Source organism: Cherax quadricarinatus, chromosome 75 (assembly GCF_038502225.1).
Source record: "Cherax quadricarinatus isolate ZL_2023a chromosome 75, ASM3850222v1, whole genome shotgun sequence".
NCBI classification, from domain to species: Eukaryota; Metazoa; Arthropoda; class Malacostraca; order Decapoda; family Parastacidae; genus Cherax; species Cherax quadricarinatus.
The window spans coordinates 8,166,779-8,191,778 of record NC_091366.1 but is presented as its reverse complement, the minus strand read 5'-3'; the positions used below and the strand labels follow the sequence as shown (position 1 = coordinate 8,191,778).

The following is a 25,000-nucleotide window of genomic DNA, read 5'->3' as shown; positions in this document are numbered from 1 at the left end:
GAGACCAGGGAAGCAAGAGGTCAAGAAGAATGTAAGGTCACAGAGACCAGGGAAGCAAGAGGTCAAGAAGAATGTAAGGTCACAGAGACCAGGGAAGCAAGAGGTCAAGAAGAATGTAAGGTCACAGAGACCAGGGAAGCAAGAGGTCAAGAAGAATGTAAGGTCAGAGAGACCAGGGAAGCAAGAGGTCAAGAAGAATGTAAGGTCAGAGAGACCAGGGAAGCAAGAGGTCAAGAAGAATGCCAGTGATAGAGAGGTATACCTGGAAAAAGTCTCCGGAGGTCAACGCCCCCGCGGCTCGGTCTGAGACCAGGCCTCGTGGTGGATCAGGGTCTGGTCAACCAGGCTGTTACTGCTGGCCGCAGGTACAAGCAATAATAGAGGGCATGCGGAGAGGAGGAGGAGAAAAAGACGAAGAAGAAGAGGAAGAAGAGGGACAAGAAAAGAAGAGAAAGAAAAAATAAGAAGAAATAAGAAGACTTCTCTCCTGGGTTAACAAGCCAGGACACGATGAAAATATATGGTATAAAATACCGACACAATGGAAACATAAACATATATGCAGTTTAATGTGATCCTTTATTGACAACGTTTCGCCCACACAGTGGGCTTTTTCAAGTCACAAACAGATCTACCTGGGGTGGAAGGTACGGGAGTATTTATAGTCAGGTTCAGAATGTTGAGGTCAGGTGGAGAATGCTGCAGCTGATGATCTACCGGGTGGGGTTATAGAGTCTTGGGTAGCTTGGCAGGGGTATTGGACAAGTTGTGAGTAGACCTTCTGCAGTGTTCTATGTTCTTATGTGGGATAGCAATGATTCCAGGATTCTTCGGTATTACCGAAGAATCCTGGAATCATCGCTTATCTCTATAACCAACAATTTCAACCAGAACAATGGCATCTATAACATAGCTGAACCACTCGCCAAGAAACTTCTTCATCGCTATCCCACATAAGAACATAGAACACTGCAGAAGGTCTACTCACAACTTGTCCAATACCCCTGCCAAGCTACCCAAGACTCTATAACCCCACCCGGTAGATCATCAGCTGCAGCATTCTCCACCTGACCTCAACATTCTGAACCTGACTATAAATACTCCCGTACCTTCCACCCCAGGTAGATCTGTTTGTGACTTGAAAAAGCCCACTGTGTGGGCGAAACGTTGTCAATAAAGGATCACATTAAACTGCATATGTGTTTATGTTTCCAAGCCAGGACACACTGAGGAAGCCAGTCAGTGAGGCTTAATTAATGGCTTAGGTGCACGTCACCCACCACACCTAGATGTCACCCACCACACCTAGATGTCACTCATCACACCTAGGTGTCACCCACCACACCTAGATGTCACCCACCACACCTAGATGTCACTCATCACACCTAGGTGTCACCCATCACACCTAGGTGTCACTTACCACACCTAGATGTCACCCATCACACCTAGGTGTCACCCACCACACCTAGGTGTCACCCACCAGACCTAGATGTCACCCATCACACCTAGGTGTCACCCACCACATCTAGGTGTCACCCATCACACCTAGGTGTCACCCATCACACCCAGGTGTCAACCATCACACCTAAGTGTCACTCATCACACCTAGATGTCACCCATCACACCTAGGTGTCACCCATAAGGCCTAGGTGTCACCCATCACACCTAGGTGTCACCCACCACACCTAGGTGTCTCCCATCACACCTAGGTGTCATCCATCACACCTAGGTGTCACCCATCACACCTAGGTGTCACCCATCACACCTAGGTGTCACCCATCACACCTAGGTGTCACCCATCACACCCAGGTGTCACCCACCATGCCTAAGTGTCACCTGTCACACGTAGGTGCCACCCGTCACACCTAAGTGCCAATCATAGCACCTAGCTGTCATCCACAACACCTAGGTGCCACCCACCACACCTAACAGACACCCAGGTACCTGCTGACTGCTAGGTCAGTGTTGTTGGAGATACTAACAGTGTTGCTGTGTTGCTGGAGATACTAACAGTGTTGTGTTGTTGGAGATACTAACAGTGTTGTGTTGTTGGAGATACTAACAATATTGTGTTGTTGGAGACACTAACAGTGTTTTTGTGTTGTTAGAGATACTAACAATGTTGTTGTGTTGCTGGAGATACTAACAATGTTGTGTTGCTGGAGATACTAACAGTGTTGTGTTGTTGGAGATACTAACAGTGTTGTGTTGTTGGAGATACTAACAGTGTTGTGTTGTTGGAGATACTAACAGTGTTGTGTTGTTGGAGATACTAACAATGTTGTGTTGTTGGAGATACTAACAGTGTTGTGTTGTTGGAGATACTAACAGTGTTGTGTTGTTGGAGATACTAACAATGTTGTGTTGTTGGAGATACTAACAGTGTTGTGTTGTTGGAGATACTAACAGTGTTGTGTTGTTGGAGATACTAACAATGTTGTGTTGTTGGAGATACTAACAGTGTGTGCTGTTGGAGATACTTGGAGATACTAGTGTTGCGTTACTGGAGATACTAACAGTGTTTTTGTGTTGTTGGAGATACTAACAGTGTAGTGTTGCTGGAGATACTAACAATGTTGTGTTGTTGGAGATACTAACAATGTTGTGTTGTTGGAGATACTAACAGTGTTTTTGCGTTGTTGGAGATACTAACAATGTTGTGTTGTTGGAGATACTAACAATGTTGTGTTGTTGGAGATACTAACAATGTTGTGTTGTTGGAGATACTAACAATGTTGTGTTGTTGGAGATACTAACAGTGTTTTTGCGTTGTTGGAGATACTAACAATGTTGTGTTGTTGGAGATACTAACAATGTTGTGTTGTTGGAGATACTAACAATGTTGTGTTGTTGGAGATACTAACAATGTTGTGTTGTTGGAGATACTAACAGTGTTGTGTTGTTGGAGATACTAACAATGTTGTGTTGTTGGAGATACTAACAGTGTTGTGTTGTTGGAGATACTAACAGTGTTGTGTTGTTGGAGATACTAACAATGTTGTGTTGCTGGAGATACTAACAGTGTTTTTGCGTTGTTGGAGATACTAACAGTGTTGTGTTGTTGGAGATACTAACAATGTTGTGTTGTTGGAGATGGTAACAGTGTTGTGTTGCTGGAGATACTAACAGTGTTTTTGCGTTGTTGGAGATACTAACAGTGTTGTGTTGTTGGAGATACTAACAATGTTGTGTTGTTGGAGATGCTAACAGTGTTGTGTTGCTGGAGATACTAACAATGTTGTGTTGCTGGAGATACTAACAGTGTTTTTGTGTTGTTGGAGATGCTAACAGTGTTTTTGTGTTGTTGGAGATACTAACAATGTTGCGTTGTTGGAGATACTAACAGTGTTTTTGTATTGCTGGAGATACTAACAATGTTGTGTTGTTGGAGATACTAACAATGTTGTGTTGTTGGAGATACTAACAATGTTGTGTTGCTGGAGATGCTAACAGTGTTGTGTTGCTGGAGATACTAACAGTGTTTTTGTGTTGTTGGAGATACTAACAGTGTAGTGTTGCTGGAGATACTAACAATGTTGTGTTGTTGGAGATACTAACAATCTTGTGTTGTTGGAGATACTAACAGTGTTTTTGCGTTGTTGGAGATACTAACAATGTTGTGTTGCTGGAGATACTAACAGTGTTTTTGTGTTGGAGATACTAACAATGTTGTGTTGCTGGAGATACTAACAATGTTGTGTTGCTGGAGATACTAACAGTGTTTTTGCGTTGTTGGAGATACTAACAATGTTGTGTTGTTGGAGTTACTAACAATGTTGTGTTGCTGGAGATACTAACAATGTTGTGTTGTTGGAGATGCTAACACTGTTGTGTTGCTGGAGATACTAACAGTGTTTTTCTGTTGTTGGAGATACTAACAATGTTGTGTTGTTGGAGATACTAACAGTGTTTTTGTATTGCTGGAGATACTAACAATGTTGCGTTGTTGGAGATACTAACAATGTTGTGTTGTTGGAGATACTAACAGTGTTTTTGTGTTGTTGGAGATACTAACAATGTTGTGTTGTTGGAGATACTAACAGTGTTTTTGTATTGCTGGAGATACTAACAATGTTGTGTTGTTGGAGATACTAACAGTGTTGTGTTGCTGGAGATACTAACAATGTAGTGTTTTGGAGATACTAACAATGTTGTGTTGCTGGAGATCCTAACAGTGTTGTGTTGCTGGAGATACTAACAGTGTTGTGTTGTTGGAGATACTAACAGTGTTGTGTTGTTGGAGATACTAACAATGTTGTGTTGTTGGAGATGCTAACACTGTTGTGTTGCTGGAGATATTAACAGTGATACTTTTGTGTTGTTGGAGATACTAACAATGTTGTGGTGTTGGAGATACTAACAGTGTTTTTGTATTGCTGGAGATACTAACAATGTTGCGTTGTTGGAGATACTAACAATGTTGTGTTGTTGGAGATACTAACAGTGTTTTTGTGTTGTTGGAGATACTAACAATGTTGTGTTGTTGGAGATACTAACAGTGTTTTTGTATTGCTGGAGATACTAACAATGTTGTGTTGTTGGAGATACTAACAGTGTTGTGTTGCTGGAGATACTAACAATGTAGTGTTGTTGGAGATACTAACAATGTTGTGTTGCTGGAGATCCTAACAGTGTTGTGTTGCTGGAGATACTAACAGTGTTGTGTTGTTGGAGATACTAACAGTGTTGTGTTGTTGGAGATACTAACAATGTTGTGTTGTTGGAGATACTAACAGTGTTGTGTTGCTGGAGATACTAACAGTGTTGTTGTGTTGTTGGAGATACTAACAGTGTTGTGTTGTTGGAGATACTAACAATGTTGTGTTGTTGGAGATACTAACAGTGTTGTGTTGCTGGAGATACAAAGAGTGTTGTGTTGTTGGAGATACTAACAGTGTTGTATTGTTGGAGATACTAACAGTGTTGTGTTGTTGGAGATACTAACAATGTTGTGTTGTTGGAGATACTAACAGTGTTGTGTTGTTGGAGATACTAACAGTGTTGTGTTGCTGGAGATACAAAGAGTGTTGTGTTGTTGGAGATACTAACAGTGTTGTATTGTTGGAGATACTAACAGTGTTGTGTTGTTGGAGATACTAACAATGTTGTGTTGTTGGAGATACTAACAGTGTTGTGTTGTTGGAGATACTAACAGTGTTGTGTTGCTGGAGATACTAACAGTGTTGTGTTGTTGGAGATACTAACAGTGTTGTGTTGTTGGAGATACTAACAGTGTTGTGTTGCTGGAGATACTAACAGTGTTGTGTTGTTGGAGATACTAACAGTGTTGTGTTGTTGGAGATACTAACAGTGTTGTGTTGTTGGAGATACTAACAATGTTGTGTTGTTGGAGATACTAACAGTGTTTTTGTGCTGTTGGAGATACTAACAGTGTTGTGTTGTTGGAGATACTAACAATGTTGTGTTGTTGGAGATACTAACAGTGTTGTGTTGCTGGAGATACTAACAGTGTTTTTGCGTTGTTGGAGATACTAACAGTGTTGTGTTGTTGGAGATACTAACAATGTTGTGTTGTTGGAGATGCTAACAGTGTTGTGTTGCTGGAGATACTAACAATGTTGTGTTGCTGGAGATACTAACAGTGTTTTTGTGTTGTTGGAGATGCTAACAGTGTTTTTGTGTTGTTGGAGATACTAACAATGTTGCGTTGTTGGAGATACTAACAGTGTTTTTGTATTGCTGGAGATACTAACAATGTTGTGTTGTTGGAGATACTAACAATGTTGTGTTGTTGGAGATACTAACAATGTTGTGTTGCTGGAGATGCTAACAGTGTTGTGTTGCTGGAGATACTAACAGTGTTTTTGTGTTGTTGGAGATACTAACAGTGTAGTGTTGCTGGAGATACTAACAATGTTGTGTTGTTGGAGATACTAACAATGTTGTGTTGTTGGAGATACTAACAGTGTTTTTGCGTTGTTGGAGATACTAACAATGTTGTGTTGCTGGAGATACTAACAGTGTTTTTGTGTTGGAGATACTAACAATGTTGTGTTGCTGGAGATACTAACAATGTTGTGTTGCTGGAGATACTAACAGTGTTTTTGCGTTGTTGGAGATACTAACAATGTTGTGTTGTTGGAGTTACTAACAATGTTGTGTTGCTGGAGATACTAACAATGTTGTGTTGTTGGAGATGCTAACACTGTTGTGTTGCTGGAGATATTAACAGTGTTTTTGTGTTGTTGGAGATACTAACAATGTTGTGTTGTTGGAGATACTAACAGTGTTTTTGTATTGCTGGAGATACTAACAATGTTGCGTTGTTGGAGATACTAACAATGTTGTGTTGTTGGAGATACTAACAGTGTTTTTGTGTTGTTGGAGATACTAACAATGTTGTGTTGTTGGAGATACTAACAGTGTTTTTGTATTGCTGGAGATACTAACAATGTTGTGTTGTTGGAGATACTAACAGTGTTGTGTTGCTGGAGATACTAACAATGTAGTGTTGTTGGAGATACTAACAATGTTGTGTTGCTGGAGATCCTAACAGTGTTGTGTTGCTGGAGATACTAACAGTGTTGTGTTGTTGGAGATACTAACAGTGTTGTGTTGTTGGAGATACTAACAATGTTGTGTTGTTGGAGATGCTAACACTGTTGTGTTGCTGGAGATATTAACAGTGTTTTTGTGTTGTTGGAGATACTAACAATGTTGTGTTGTTGGAGATACTAACAGTGTTTTTGTATTGCTGGAGATACTAACAATGTTGCGTTGTTGGAGATACTAACAATGTTGTGTTGTTGGAGATACTAACAGTGTTTTTGTGTTGTTGGAGATACTAACAATGTTGTGTTGTTGGAGATACTAACAGTGTTTTTGTATTGCTGGAGATACTAACAATGTTGTGTTGTTGGAGATACTAACAGTGTTGTGTTGCTGGAGATACTAACAATGTAGTGTTTTGGAGATACTAACAATGTTGTGTTGCTGGAGATCCTAACAGTGTTGTGTTGCTGGAGATACTAACAGTGTTGTGTTGTTGGAGATACTAACAGTGTTGTGTTGTTGGAGATACTAACAATGTTGTGTTGTTGGAGATACTAACAGTGTTGTGTTGCTGGAGATACTAACAGTGTTGTTGTGTTGTTGGAGATACTAACAGTGTTGTGTTGTTGGAGATACTAACAATGTTGTGTTGTTGGAAATACTAACAGTGTTGTGTTGCTGGAGATACAAAGAGTGTTGTGTTGTTGGAGATACTAACAGTGTTGTATTGTTGGAGATACTAACAGTGTTGTGTTGTTGGAGATACTAACAATGTTGTGTTGTTGGAGATACTAACAGTGTTGTGTTGTTGGAGATACTAACAGTGTTGTGTTGCTGGAGATACAAAGAGTGTTGTGTTGTTGGAGATACTAACAGTGTTGTATTGTTGGAGATACTAACAGTGTTGTGTTGTTGGAGATACTAACAATGTTGTGTTGTTGGAGATACTAACAGTGTTGTGTTGTTGGAGATACTAACAGTGTTGTGTTGCTGGAGATACTAACAGTGTTGTGTTGTTGGAGATACTAACAGTGTTGTGTTGTTGGAGATACTAACAGTGTTGTGTTGCTGGAGATACTAACAGTGTTGTGTTGTTGGAGATACTAACAGTGTTGTGTTGTTGGAGATACTAACAGTGTTGTGTTGTTGGAGATACTAACAGTGTTGTGTTGTTGGAGATACTAACAGTGTTGTGTTGTTGGAGATACTAACAGTGTTGTTGTGTAGCTGGAGATACTAACAGTGTTTTTGTGTTGTTGGAGATACTAACAGTGTTGTGTTGCTGGAGATACTAACAATGTTGTGTTGTTGGAGATACTAACAGTGTTGTGTTATTGGAGATACTAACAGTGTTTTTGTGTTGTTGGAGATACTAACAATGTTGTGTTGTTGGAGATACTAACAGTGTTTTTGTGTTGTTGGAGATACTAACAATGTTGTGTTATTGGAGATACTAACAGTGTTTTTGTGTTGTTGGAGATACTAACAATGTTGTGTTGTTGGAGATACTAACAGTGTTGTGTTGTTGGAGATACTAACAGTGTTTTTGTGTTGTTGGAGATACTAACAATGTTGTGTTGTTGGAGATACTAACAATGTTGTGTTGCTGGAGATACTAACAATGTTATGTTGCTGGAGATACTAACAATGTTATGTTGCTGGAGATACTAACAATGTTGTGTTGCTGGAGATACTAACAATGTTATGTTGCTGGAGATACTAACAATGTTGTGTTGCTGGAGATACTAACAATGTTATGTTGCTGGAGATACTAACAATGTTGTGTTGCTGGAGATACTAACAATGTTGTGTTGCTGGAGATACTAACAATGTTGTGTTGCTGGAGATACTAACAGTGTTTTTGTGTTGCTGGAGATACTAACAATGTTGTGTTGCTGGAGATACTAACAGTGTTGTTGTGTTGCTGGAGATACTAATAATGTTGTGTTGCTGGAGATACTAACAGTGTTGTTGTGTTACTGGATTTACTAACAGTATTGCTGTGTTGCTGGAGATACTAATAATGTTGTGTTGCTGGAGATACTAACAGTGTTGTTGTGTTGCTGGAGATACTAACAGTGTTGTTGTGTTGCTGGAGATACTAACAGTGTTGTTGTGTTGCTGGAGATACTAACAATGTTGTGTTGCTGGAGATACTAACAGTGTTTTTGTGTTGCTGGAGATACTAACAATGTTGTGTTGCTGGAGATACTAACAGTGTTGTGTTGCTGGAGATACTAACAGTGTTGTTGTGTTGCAGGCGAGGTAGCAGAGATGAGACTGGAGCGCAGTGCAGCAGATGCGGAGTCTTCCTCCACGGAGACTGTCAGCGCAGCTGAGACAGGTGATGATAGTCTTCAGTATACCTGTCTAACACACCTGTCTAACACAACTGTCTAACACGCCTTACACAACTAACTCACCTGTCTAAGACCCCTATATAACAACTGTTTAAGGCCTCAGTCTAAAACCTCTCTAATACCCGTTCAAAACCAATGTTTAAAACACACCCTGTTCAACACTCCTGTCTAACACCCTGTTCAACACTCCTGTCTAACACACCCTGTTCAACACTCCTGTCTAACACGCCCTGTTCAACACTCCTGTCTAACACACCCTGTTCAACACTCCTGTCTAACACGCCCTGTTCAACACTCCTGTCTAACACACCCTGTTCAACACTCCTGTCTAACACCCTGTTCAACACTCCTGTCTAACACCCTGTTCAACACTCCTGTCTAACACCCTGTTCAACACTCCTGTCTAACACCCTGTTCAACACTCCTGTCTAACACCCTGTTCAACACTCCTGTCTAACACGCCCTGTTCAACACTCCTGTCTAACACCCTGTTCAACACTCCTGTCTAACACGCCCTGTTCAACACTCCTGTCTAACACGCCCTGTTCAACACTCCTGTCTAACACGCCCTGTTCAACACTCCTGTCTAACACCCTGTTCAACACTCCTGTCTAACACGCCCTGTTCAACACTCCTGTCTAACACGCCCTGTTCAACACTCCTGTCTAACACCCTGTTCAACACTCCTGTCTAACACGCCCTGTTCAACACTCCTGTCTAACACCCTGTTCAACACTCCTGTCTAACACGCCCTGTTCAACACTCCTGTCTAACACGCCCTGTTCAACACTCCTGTCTAACACGCCCTGTTCAACACTCCTGTCTAACACGCCCTGTTCAACACTCCTGTCTAACACCCTGTTCAACACTCCTGTCTAACACGCCCTGTTCAACACTCCTGTCTAACACGCCCTGTTCAACACTCCTGTCTAACACCCTGTTCAACACTCCTGTCTAACACGCCCTGTTCAACACTCCTGTCTAACACGCCCTGTTCAACACTCCTGTCTAACACGCCCTGTTCAACACTCCTGTCTAACACGCCCTGATCAACACTCCTGTCTAACACCCTGTTCAACACTCCTGTCTAACACCCTGTTCAACACTCCTGTCTAACACGCCCTGTTCAACACTCCTGTCTAACACGCCCTGTTCAACACTCCTGTCTAACACCCTGTTCAACACTCCTGTCTAACACCCTGTTCAACACTCCTGTCTAACACCCTGTTCAACACTCCTGTCTAACACGCCCTGTTCAACACTCCTGTCTAACACCCTGTTCAACACTCCTGTCTAACACCCTGTTCAACACTCCTGTCTAACACGCCCTGTTCAACACTCCTGTCTAACACCCTGTTCAACACTCCTGTCTAACACCCTGTTCAACACTCCTGTCTAACACGCCCTGTTCAACACTCCTGTCTAACACCCTGTTCAACACTCCTGTCTAACACGCCCTGTTCAACACTCCTGTCTAACACGCCCTGTTCAACACTCCTGTCTAACACCCTGTTCAACACTCCTGTCTAACACCCTGTTCAACACTCCTGTCTAACACCCTGTTCAACACTCCTGTCTAACACGCCCTGTTCAACACTCCTGTCTAACACCCTGTTCAACACTCCTGTCTAACACCCTGTTCAACACTCCTGTCTAACACGCCCTGTTCAACACTCCTGTCTAACACGCCCTGTTCAACATCCTTGAACCTTCAGAAGCACTGTTACACCATCACCTGTACTGTTACACCATCACCTGTACTGTTACACCACCACCTGTACTGTTACACCATCACCTGTACTGTTACACCATCACCTGTACTGTTACACCATCACCTGTACTGTTACACCACCACCTGTACTGTTACACCATCACCTGTACTGTTACACCATCACCTGTACTGTTACACCATCACCTGTACTGTTACACCATCACCTGTACTGTTACACCACCACCTGTACTGTTACACCATCACCTGTACTGTTACACCATCACCTGTACTGTTACACCATCACCTGTACTGTTACACCACCACCTGTACTGTTACACCATCACCTGTACTGTTACACCATCACCTGTACTGTTACACCATCACCTGTACTGTTACACCATCACCTGTACTGTTACACCATCACCTGTACTGTTACACCATCACCTGTACTGTTACACCATCACCTGTACTGTTACACCATCACCTGTACTGTTACACCATCACCTCCAGTTATTGTACCACACCTCCGGTTATTGTACCACACCTCCAGTTATTGTACCACACCTCCCGTTATTATACCACACCTCCAGTTATTGTACCACACCTCCAGTTATTGTACCACACCTCCAGTTATTGTACCACACCTCCCGTTATTGTACCACACCTCCAGTTATTGTACCACACCTCCAGTTATTGTACCACACCTCCCGTTATTATACCACACCTCCAGTTATTGTACCACACCTCCAGTTATTGTACCACACCTCCCGTTATTGTACCACACCTCCAGTTATTGTACCACACCTCCAGTTATTGTACCACACCTCCAGTTATTGTACCACACCTCCAGTTATTGTACCACACCTCCAGTTATTGTACCACACCTCCAGTTATTGTACCACACCTCCAGTTATTGTACCACACCTCCAGTTATTGTACCACACCTCCAGTTATTGTACCACACCTCCCGTTATTATACCACACCTCCGGTTATTGTACCACACCTCCCGTTATTATACCACACCTCCAGTTATTGTACCACACCTCCCGTTATTATACCACACCTCCAGTTATTGTACCACACCTCCCGTTATTATACCACACCTCCAGTTATTGTACCACACCTCCCGTTATTGTACCACACCTCCAGTTATTGTACCACACCTCCAGTTATTGTACCACACCTCCAGTTATTGTACCACACCTCCCGTTATTGTACCACACCTCCAGTTATTGTACCACACCTCCAGTTATTGTACCACACCTCCAGTTATTGTACCACACCTCCCGTTATTGTACCACACCTCCAGTTATTGTACCACACCTCCAGTTATTGTTCCACACCTCCAGTTATTGTACCACACCTCCCGTTATTGTACCACACCTCCAGTTATTGTACCACACCTCCAGTTATTGTATCACACCTCCAGTTATTGTACCACACCTCCAGTTATTGTACCACACCTCCAGTTATTGTACCACACCTCCAGTTATTGTACCACACCTCCAGTTATTGTACCACACCTCCAGTTATTATACCACACCTCCAGTTATTATACCACACCTCCAGTTATTGTACCACACCTCCAGTTATTGTACCACACCTCCAGTTATTATACCACACCTCCAGTTATTGTTCAACACCTCCAGTTATTGTTCAACACCTCCAGTTATTGTTCAACACCTCCAGTTATTGTTCAACACCTCCAGTTATTATACCACACCTCCAGTTATTGTTCAACACCTCCAGTTATTGTACCACACCTCCAGTTATTGTTCAACACCTCCAGTTATTGTACCACACCTCCAGTTATTGTTCAACACCTCCAGTTATTGTACCACACCTCCAGTTATTGTTCAACACCTCCAGTTATTGTTCAACACCTCCAGTTATTGTACCACACCTCCAGTTATTATACCACACCTCCAGTTATTGTACCACACCTCCAGTTATTGTTCAACACCTCCAGTTATTGTACCACACCTCCAGTTATTATACCACACCTCCAGTTATTGTACCACACCTCCAGTTATTGTTCAACACATCCAGTTATTGTACCACACCTCCAGTTATTATACCACACCTCCAGTTATTATACCACACCTCCAGTTATTGTACCACACCTCCAGTTATTGTTCAACACCTCCAGTTATTGTTCAACACCTCCAGTTATTGTACCACACCTCCAGTTATTATACCACACCTCCAGTTATTGTACCACACCTCCAGTTATTGTACCACACCTCCAGTTATTGTTCAACACCTCCAGTTATTGTACCACACCTTCTGTTATTGTACCACACCTCCAGTGATTATACCACACCTCCAGTTATTGTACCACACCTCCCGTTATTATACCACACCTCCAGTTATTGTACCACACCTCCTCCAGTTATTGTACCACACCTCCAGTTATTGTACCACACCTCCAGTTATTGTTCCACACCTCCAGTTATTGTACCACACCTCCAGTTATTGTACCACACCTCCAGTTATTATACCACACCTCCAGTTATTGTACCACACCTCCAGTTATTGTACCACACCTCCAGTTATTGTTCAACACCTCCAGTTATTGTACCACACCTTCTGTTATTGTACCACACCTCCAGTTATTATACCACACCTCCAGTTATTGTACCACACCTCCAGTTATTGTACCACACCTCCAGTTATTGTACCACACCTCCAGTTATTGTACCACACCTCCAGTTATTGTACCACACCTCCAGTTATTGTTCAACACCTCCAGTTATTGTACCACACCTCCAGTTATTGTTCAACACCTCCAGTTATTGTACCACCAGCTATTGTACCACACCTCCAGTTATTGTACCACACCTCCAGTTATTGTACCACACCTCCAGTTATTGTACCACACCTCCAGTTATTGTACCACACCTCCAGTTATTGTACCACACCTCCAGTTATTGTTCCACACCTCCAGTTATTGTACCACACCTCCAGTTATTGTACCACACCTCCAGTTATTGTACCACACCTCCAGTTATTGTACCACACCTCCAGTTATTGTACCACACCTCCAGTTATTGTTCAACACCTCCAGTTATTGTACCACACCTTCTGTTATTGTACCACACCTCCAGTTATTGTACCACACCTCCAGTTATTGTACCACACCTCCAGTTATTGTTCAACACCTCCAGTTATTGTACCACACCTTCTGTTATTGTACCACACCTCCAGTTATTGTACCACACCTCCAGTTATTGTACCACACCTCCAGTTATTGTTCAACACCTCCAGTTATTGTACCACACCTCCAGTTATTGTACCACACCTCCAGTTATTGTACCACACCTCCAGTTATTGTACCACACCTCCAGTTATTGTACCACACCTCCAGTTATTGTTCAACACCTCCAGTTATTGTACCACACCTCCAGTTATTGTACCACACCTCCAGTTATTGTACCACACCTCCAGTTATTGTACCACACCTCCAGTTATTGTACCACACCTCCAGTTATTGTACCACACCTCCAGTTATTGTCAACACCTCCAACACCTCCAGTTATTGTACCACACCTCCAGTTATTGTACCACACCTCCAGTTATTGTTCAACACCTCCTCACACCTCCAGTTATTGTACCACACCTCCAGTTATTGTACCACACCTCCAGTTATTGTACCACACCTCCAGTTATTGTACCACACCTCCAGTTATTGTACCACACCTCCAGTTATTGTACCACACCTCCAGTTATTGTACCACACCTCCAGTTATTGTACCACACCTCCAGTTATTGTTCAACACCTCCAGTTATTGTACCACACCTCCAGTTATTGTACCACACCTCCAGTTATTGTACCACACCTCCAGTTATTGTACCACACCTCCAGTTATTGTACCACACCTCCAGTTATTGTACCACACCTCCAGTTATTGTACCACACCTCCAGTTATTGTTCCACACCTCCAGTTATTGTACCACACCTCCAGTTATTGTACCACACCTCCAGTTATTGTACCACACCTACCACACCTCCAGTTATTGTACAACACCTCCAGTTATTGTACCACACCTCCAGTTATTGTACCACACCTCCAGTTATTGTACCACACCTCCAGTTATTGTACCACACCTCCAGTTATTGTTCCACACCTCCAGTTATTGTACCACACCTCCAGTTATTGTACCACACCTCCAGTTATTGTACCACACCTCCAGTTATTATACCACACCTCCAGTTATTGTACCACACCTCCAGTTATTGTACCACACCTCCAGTTATTGTACCACACCTCCAGTTATTGTACCACACCTCCAGTTATTGTACCACACCTCCAGTTATTGTTCCACACCTCCAGTTATTGTACCACACCTCCAGTGATTGTACCACACCTCCAGTTATTGTACCACACCTCCAGTTATTGTTTATTATTGTACCACACCTCCAGTTATTGTACCACACCTCCAGTTATTGTTCCACACCTCCAGTTATTGTACCACACCTTCAGTTATTGTTCAGTTATTGTACCACACCTCCAGTTATTGTACCACACTTCCAGTTATTGTACCACACCTCCCACACCTCCAGTTATTGTACCACACCTCCAGTTATTGTACCACACCTCCAGTTATTGTACCACACCTCCAGTTATTGTACCACACCTCCAGTTATTGTACCACACCTCCAGTTATTGTACCACACCTCCAGTTATTGTACCACACCTCCAGTTATTGTACCACACCTCCAGTTATTGTACCACACCTCCAGTTATTGTACCACACCTCCAGTTATTGTACCACACCTCCAGTTATTGTACCACACCTCCAGTTATTGTACCACACCTCCAGTTATTGTACCACACCTCCAGTTATTGTACCACACCTCCAGTTATTGTACCACACCTCCAGTTATTGTACCACACCTCCAGTTATTGTACCACACCTCCAGTTATTGTACCACACCTCCAGTTATTGTACCACACCTCCAGTTATTGTACCACACCTCCAGTTATTGTACCACACCTCCAGTTATTGTACCACACCTCCAGTTATTGTACCACACCTCCAGTTATTGTACCACACCTCCAGTTATTGTACCACACCTCCAGTTATTGTACCACACCTCCAGTTATTGTACCACACCTCCAGTTATTGTACCACACCTTCAGTTATTGTACCACACCTCCAGTTATTGTACCACACCTCCAGTTATTGTACCACACCTCCAATTATTATACCACACCTCCAGTTATTGTACCACACCTCCAGTTATTGTACCACACCTCCAGTTATTGTACCACACCTCCAGTTATTGTACCACACCTCCAGTTATTGTACCACACCTCCAGTTATTGTACCACACCTCCAGTTATTGTACCACACCTCCAGTTATTGTTCCACACCTCCAGTTATTGTACCACACCTCCAGTTATTGTACCACACCTCCAGTTATTGTACCACACCTCCAGTTATTGTACCACACCTCCAGTTATTGTACCACACCTCCAGTTATTGTACCACACCTCCAGTTATTGTACCACACCTCCAGTTATTGTACCACACCTCCAGTTATTGTACCACACCTCCAGTTATTGTACCACACCTCCAGTTATTGTACCACACCTCCAATTATTGTTCCACACCTCCTGTTATTGTACCACACCTCCAGTTATTGTACCACACCTCCAGTTATTGTACCACACCTCCAGTTATTGTACCACACCTCCAGTTATTGTACCACACCTCCAGTTATTGTACCACACCTCCAGTTATTGTACCACACCTCCAGTTATTGTACCACACCTCCAGTTATTGTACCACACCTTCAGTTATTGTACCACACCTCCAGTTATTGTACCACACCTCCAGTTATTGTACCACACCTTCAGTTATTGTACCACACCTCCAGTTATTGTACCACACCTCCAGTTATTGTACCACACCTCCAGTTATTGTACCACACCTCCAGTTATTGTTCCACACCTCCAGTTATTGTACCACACCTCCACACCTCCAGTTATTGTACCACACCTCCAGTTATTATACCACACCTCCAGTTATTGTACCACACCTCCAGTTATTGTACCACACCTCCAGTTATTGTACCACACCTCCAGTTATTGTACCACTCCTCCAGTTATTATACCACACCTCCACACACCTCCAGTTATTGTACCACACCTCCAGTTATTGTACCACACCTCCAATTATTATACCACACCTCCAGTTATTGTACCACACCTCCAGTTATTGTACCACACCTCCAGTTATTGTACCACACCTCCAGTTATTGTACCACACCTCCAATTATTATACCACACCTCCAATTATTGTTCCACACCTCCAGTTATTGTACCACACCTCCAGTTATTGTACCACACCTCCAGTTATTGTACCACACCTCCAGTTATTGTACCACACCTCCAGTTATTGTACCACACCTCCAGTTATTGTACCACACCTCCAGTTATTGTACCACACCTCCAGTTATTGTACCACACCTTCAGTTATTGTACCACACCTCCAGTTATTGTACCACACCTCCAGTTATTGTACCACACCTCCAGTTATTTTACCACACCTCCAATTATTGTTCCACACCTCCTGTTATTGTACCACACCTCCAGTTATTGTACCACACCTCCAGTTATTGTACCACACCTCCAGTTATTGTACCACACCTCCAGTTATTGTACCACACCTCCAGTTATTGTACCACACCTCCTGTTATTGTACCACACCTCCAGTTATTGTACCACACCTCCAGTTATTGTACCACACCTCCAGTTATTGTACCACACCTCCAGTTATTGTACCACACCTCCAGTTATTGTACCACACCTACCACACCTTCAGTTATTGTACCACACCTCCAGTTATTGTACCACACCTCCAGTTATTGTACCACACCTCCAATTATTATACCACACCTCCAGTTATTGTTATTGTACCACACCTCCAGTTATTGTACCACACCTCCAGTTATTGTACCACACCTCCAGTTATTGTACCACACCTCCAGTTATTGTACCACACCTCCAGTTATTGTACCACACCTCCAGTTATTGTACCACACCTACAGTTATTGTACCACACCTACAGTTATTGTACCACACCTCCAGTTATTGTACCACACCTCCTGTTATTGTACCACACCTCCAGTTATTGTACCACACCTCCAGTTATTGTACCACACCTCCAGTTATTGTACCACACCTCCTCCACACCTCCTGTTATTGTACCACACCTCCAGTTATTGTACCACACCTCCTGTTATTGTACCACACCTCCAGTTATTGTACCACACCTCCAGTTATTGTACCACACCTCCAGTTATTGTACCACACCTCCTGTTATTGTACCACACCTCCAGTTATTGTACCACACCTCCAGTTATTGTACCACACCTTCAGTTATTGTTCCACACCTCCAGTTATTGTACCACACCTCCAGTTATTGTACCACACCTCCAATTATTGTTCCACACCTGATATTGTACCACACCTCCAGTTATTGTACCACACCTCCAGTTATTGTACCACACCTCCAGTTATTGTACCACACCTCCAGTTATTGTACCACACCTCCAGTTATTGTACCACACCTCCAGTTATTGTACCACACCTCCAGTTATTGTACCACACCTCCAATTATTGTACCACACCTCCAGTTATTGTACCACACCTCCAGTTATTGTACCACACCTCCAGTTATTGTACCACACCTGTTATTGTACCACACCTCCTGTTATTGTACCACACCTCCAGTTATTGTACCACACCTCCAGTTATTGTACCACACCTACAGTTATTGTACCACACCTCCAGTTATTGTACCACACCTCCATTTATTCTACCACACCTCCAGTACCACACCTCCAGTTATTGTACCACACCTCCAGTTATTGTACCACACCTCCAGTTATTGTACCACACCTCCAGTTATTGTACCACACCTCCAGTTATTGTACCACACCTCCAGTTATTGTACCACACCTCCAGTTATTGTACCACACCTCCAGTTATTGTACCACACCTCCAGTTATTGTACCACACCTCCAGTTATTGTACCACACCTTCAGTTATTGTACCACACCTCCAGTTATTGTACCACACCTCCAGTTATTGTACCACACCTCCAGTTATTGTACCACACCTCCAGTTATTGTACCACACCTCCAGTTATTGTACCACACCTCCAGTTATTGTACCACACCTCCAGTTATTGTACCACACCTCCAGTTATTGTACCACACCTCCAGTTATTGTACCACACCTCCAGTTATTATACCACACCTCCAGTTATTGTACCACACCTCCAGTTATTGTACCACACCTCCAGTTATTGTACCACACCTCCAGTTATTGTACCACACCTCCAGTTATTGTACCACACCTCCAGTTATTATACCACACCTCCAGTTATTGTACCACACCTCCAGTTATTGTACCACACCTCCAGTTATTGTACCACACCTCCAGTTATTATACCACACATCCAGTTATTGTACCACACCTCCAGTTATTGTACCACACCTCCAGTTATTATACCACACATCCAGTTATTGTACCACATTTCCAGTTATTATACCACACCTCTAGTTATTGTACCACACCTCCAGTTATTATACCACACCTCCAGTTATTGTACCACACCTCCAGTTATTGTACCACACCTCCAGTTATTATACCACACATCCAGTTATTGTACCACACCTCCAGTTATTGTACCACACCTCCAGTTATTATACCACACATCCAGTTATTATACCACACCTCCAGTTATTGTACCACACCTCCAGTTATTGTACCACACCTCCAGTTATTTTACCACACCTCCAGTTATTATACCACACATCCAGTTATTGTACCACACCTCCAGTTATTGTACCACACCTTCAGTTATTGTACCACACCTCCAGTTATTGTACCACACCTCCAGTTATTGTACCACACCTCCAGTTATTTTACCACACCTCCAATTATTGTTCCACACCTCCTGTTATTGTACCACACCTCCAGTTATTGTACCACACCTCCAGTTATTGTACCACACCTCCAGTTATTGTACCACACCTCCAAGTTTGGTAATATTCACGTTTCTTTGTTTTTTATTTGCCTTAGAAATGCTGTCGGAGGGACCGGGTAAGTGTATATGTTTGTTGTTTTTCTTGTTTCTTGTTTGTAAACAGCAAATAATTTTATTTCTTTGGAGAAATTATACAGTAATAATTGTTAGTTAATAATTTCTGCTGCGTTAATCCGTATTTGATATATTTTTCTGATAATTTGGATTATTGAGAAATTGATAAGATTAGTTTTTATTGGTAATATGTAAAACAGTAATTTTCTATTTTCCTTTTCAATGTTGTAGGGAAGGGGTCTTCCCGGGGGTCTTCCCGGGGGTCTTCCCAGGGGGTCTTCCTAGGGGTCTTCCCGGGGGTCTTCCCGGGGGTCTTCCCAGGGGGTCTTCCTAGGGGTCTTCCCGGGGGTCTTCCCGGGGGTCTTCCCGGGGGTCTTCCCGGGGGTCTTCCCAGGGGGTCTTCCTAGGGGTCTTCCCGGGGGTCTTCCCGGGGGGTCTTCCTAGGGGTCTTCCTGGGGGTCTTCCCGGGGGATTTTCCTAGGGGTTTTCCCCGGGGGTCTTCCCCGGGGGTCTTCCTAGGGGTCTTCCCGGGGGTCTTCCCGGGGGGTCTTCCCGGGGGTCTTCCCAGGGGTCTTCCTAGGGGTCTTCCCGGGGGTCTTCCCGGGGGGTCTTCCTAGGGGTCTTCCTGGGGGTCTTCCCGGGGGATTTTCCTAGGGGTTTTCCCCGGGGGTCTTCCCCGGGGGTCTTCCTAGGGGTTTTCCCCGGGGTCTTCCTAGGGGTCTTCCCAGGGGGTCTTCCTAGGGGTCTTCCCGGGGATCTTCCCCGGGGGTCTTCCCCGGGGATCTTCCCGGGGGTCTTCCCAGGAGGTCTTCCTAGGGGTCTTCCCAGGGGAGACTTCCCAGGAGGGTTTTCCCAGGGAGGTGTTACCAGGGAAGGGGTCTTCCCATGCCTCTTTACCCATGTCTGTCACTGTCACCATCACTATCACTTTTCCATCACCTCACCATTACTACCATGTCACCACACTGATGCTATCACCACCAAGCAATGATAAACAAGTCTCTGGTGATGAGTAAGACACATGTACAACAGCTAGGTATCTATATTGTTGAAACGTTTCGCCGACACGGTAGGCTTCGTCAGTCAAATACGGAGGAAAATGTATGGTAGGCAGCAGTAGTTGCGAGGTAACGATAGTAGGTATTTGTATGGAGTGGCGTGAGGTATGGTTATAATACCAGTGCCCAGTTGTGATGGGGAACAGGTCACTAATGGCCTACTTAAGGTGTAGGACTGGGTCAGTGTCCAGTCGTGACGAAGAGCAGGTCACTAATGGCCTACTTAAGGTGTAGGACTGGGTCAGTGTCCAGTCGTGACGAAGAGCAGGTCAGTAATGACCTACTTGAGGTGTAGGACTGGGTCAGTGTCTAGTCGTGACGAAGAGCAGGTCAGTAATGACCTACTTGAGGTGTAGGACTGGGTCAGTGTCCAGTCGTGACGAAGAGCAGGTCAGTAATGACCTACTTGGGGTGTAGGACTGGGTCAGTGTCCAGTCGTGACGAAGAGCAGGTCAGTAATGACCTACTTGAGGTGTAGGACTGGGTCAGTGTCCAGTCGTGATGAAGAGCAGGTCAGTAATGACCTACTTGAGGTGTAGGACTGGGTCAGTGTCCAGTCGTGATGAAGAGTAGGTCACTAATGGCCTACTTGAGGTGAAGGATTGGGTCAGTATCCAGTCATGATGAACAGGTCACTAGTGACCTTGAGGCGTAGGACTGGATCAGTGTCCAACTGTGATGAAGTGCAGGCCACTAGTGACCTACTTGCGGCGTAGGGCTGGTAAGTAATAAACACTACACATGTTACTCTGCCCAGAGTATACTTAACGTCGGTAACAAAGTGTGGCACTACAAGGCATATCAATAAGAACTAGAACATATGGTGAGGGAGTCTACCTACCTACCTACCTGGAGGGTGTTCAGGGGTCAACGCCCCCCACGGCCCGGTTCATGACCAGGCCTCCTGGTAGATCAGAACCATCAGATGAGTCAGGGTAGACTCACCAGTCAAATAAATATACAAGCAAGGCCTACATTTACACAGGTAGTTAATGCTAACATATATAAGTAAAGGTGATATTTTTTGTAATAGTAATTGAGAATGGAAGACTGCTTTATATGAAGTGGTAATGTAATAATAATAATAATAATAATAATAATAATAATAATAATAATAATAATAATAATAATAATAATAACAATAATAATAATAATGGTAAAATTACTACTACTACTACTACTACTACTACTACTACTAATAATAATAATAATAATAGTAATAATAATAATAATCTTTATTTCTACAAGTACATGATACAACTTGTACAGGCCTAACTGACATCAGTGACATACTATATAAGAAAGCCCCTGGTTATGCAGAGCATTTCTTGAAAATTAGGTCAATTTTTTCCCCAGGATGAGACCCACACCAGTCGGCTAACACCCAGGTACTTATTTTACTGATAAGTGAATAGGGACAGCAGGTGTCTTAATTAAACGCATCCTGTTATTTCCACCCGCACCAAAAATTGAACCACGGACCTCAGTGTGTGAACTGAGTGCGGTACCAACCGAGCTATGGGACACAGGCACTGCAAGGCATAGTTATCCAAGTATTATTTAATCATATTAACTTTAAGGAAGTACTAACAATTCTGAGTTATCATGATTTATCTTTAAAAAAAGAACATTTAGAAAATTTAAATAATTTACCCACAAGTACTTTATTCAGCGTCTTTCATAGTTATGCCTGATGCATATTGAGACATAGATACTAATATGCGTTCAGGAAAATGTCATGTGCTAATATTAAATGATGGGAATTGATCTGAGACCAAAGGACATCATACAGAACTGGTAGTGTCGAGTAGAGACCGAAAATGCAGTGAACTGCTTTGTAAATCATAAATTATTTGCCAACCTCATGGAGAAAATACAGGGTGGAAAAAATTTACACCCTCTTACCTTAGTGCAGGGCCGCCTTTCAAGGCCCACGGAAAACAGGCCTAGACGGGGATTTTGAAATTACAAGTAGGAACCTGGTTACACATATGGAAACAGACAGCAGTTCTAGATACAAACATCGGTTATAAACAGTCACATAAACTGACACATGTCATAAATATTGACATGACTATGACACATTAATTGACATATAGTTAGAGATTGCTACAGATATAAGAATTTATTAGTATATTTTGCTAGGCTCAGTTGTACACCTGGTAGGTTCATGAAGCCGCCTGTACACCTGGTAGGTTCATGAAGCCACCTGTACACCTGGTAGGTTCATGAAGTCGCCTGTACACCTGGTAGGTTCATGAAGCCGCCTGTACACCTGGTAGGTTCATGAAGCCGCCTGTACACCTGCTAGGTTCATGAAGCCACCTGTACACCTGCTAGGTTCATGAAGCCACCTGTACACCTGGTAGGTTCATGAAGCCGTCTGTACACCTGGTAGATTCATGAAACCACCTGTACACCTGCTAGGTTCATGAAACCACCTGTACACCTCACATTATCTGATAGTCTCACCTGTCAACCTCTCTTCACCTTTCAATTATCTCTAGGTTGGCCTGTCATCACCTGTTCACCTCTCATTTATTTCTCCATTTACCTGTTCATCTCTCATATATTTCTAAATTCACCCATTCCCACCTGTGTACCTCTCATCTACTTCTGGACTCAGCTGTCTTAATGTTTTCACCTCTTATTTACTTCTAGGTTTACCTGTCTACACCTGTACAGCTACAGCACCAGTATTTTTATACATTTTTTTGTAGTTGCCACTTCTGATTTATTATTCAGTATTTTGTTATGTGATGGACGTGTATGCAGTGATTAATTTTCTGTACTGAGGATGTTGTCACGTGATGGGTGTCCTTGTTCATTACCCTGACGTCAGCAGGTGTCAGACCTACTGATGTCAACCATACACCTTACGTCAGCTGGTCACAGACTTCCTCATAACCCCCTTTTCACACATTGGACTCAAATTTGGAACAATAAGAAAAAAACTGTCGCGTTATATCGGCTTTCCCACTATGACCTTGGACAAAACTTCTCAAAAACAATCAGGATTCTCCAAGAAACATGTTTACATCCCCCGAGATTATTTATCAGGAGAGATATCGACGTATGGTCTATGGATACAGAGTGCACACAAAGTCCTTTTTCCATTTCATAATATTTTTTTGTACGTGAATGGTATACAATACCGACAAGATGAAGAATTAGACACAAGTGCAACATCTGGGTATCTTTATTTGTATATGTTTCGCCATCCAGTGACTTTTTCAATACGGTACGAGGACATAATGTGAAGAATGCAAAAGTACATACTAAAGATAAGATAATCAGTCCCTCAGTCTTGGAGTTGGTGAAGAGTACCGTAGTCTTCAGTACTATGTACTCCTTACTAACTCCAAGGGACTGATTACCTCATCTTTTGTATATAGTTCTACAGTCTTCCCATTATGTCCTTGAATTTGTATTGGTAAAGCTACTTGTTGGCGGAAAATCTACAAAGATACCCAGATGTTGCACGTGTGTCTAATTTTTGTAAAATTATTAGAATGCAATTCACTGCCTAAGATGACTCACGAAATCGTAATAACACAATTGTAAACAAATCAGGGAACGGGTGAGGTTTGAACCCATGGCAAGTGATTCCTAAAACTCACAAGTCAGTGTGTTAACCACTGGGCCAGCTGGCTACAATATTATTTATCCAATTAGGTATATAATCCGTGCTAACTTCCCTACAGTGGATAGATGAATCTTATTGGAGTTAGCTGGTCGAGTGGTTGACGCACTGTCCTGTGAGCTTTTGGACTCGACACGGGTTTAAAGTCACTTCAAATCCCACCCGTTCCATTGTCTGCCTACAATGATGTAATTATGGTGACATGGCAGATGGATTGGGCGTGATAGTCCCATCAAATGGCACCATTCCCCGGCCCCACACTACCATCATACTGTACACTCCTTATGAGGTTTTGTGAAGTCTTTTCCCATATACCAGCAACTGATATTCAAACCTTCACTTGCTAGAATAAATGATGGCACAGGGAAAGTCAGGGCAGATATGTTAGTCAGTGCGTGCAATGTACCAGCTGTGTTGCGGCCACAACAAGTGCTCGTGTTGAGGCTGGTTACACAGTCCTGAAACTGTGTAAAAGCTATCCCTTCAACTGTCATATAATCAGAGTTGCACTTTCATATATGTTACCATCTTGTAAAAAATGAAATCGAAAGAGGACTTTGATGATCTCCTGTATGTTTATATATATATATATATATA

General features: G+C 43.0%; 1 protein-coding gene across 7 annotated transcripts in view; it reads left to right on the top strand.

Annotated features, from left to right (window-relative positions):
* Syt1 (Synaptotagmin 1) overlaps positions 1–25,000 on the top strand; it is a 158,421-nt gene that overhangs the window by 32,031 nt on the left and 101,390 nt on the right. For 5 of the 7 annotated variants that reach the window (XM_070101016.1, XM_070101014.1, XM_070101012.1 and 2 more), the window contains exons 2-3: positions 8,774–8,857; positions 19,684–19,704. In XM_070101016.1, coding sequence (XP_069957117.1) covers positions 8,788–8,857; positions 19,684–19,704 — 91 coding nt within the window. In that variant the 5' untranslated portion in view covers positions 8,774–8,787. The remainder of the gene's footprint in view (positions 1–8,773; positions 8,858–19,683; positions 19,705–25,000) is intronic. The other 2 variants (XM_070101017.1, XM_070101018.1) reach the window with 1 other exon arrangement.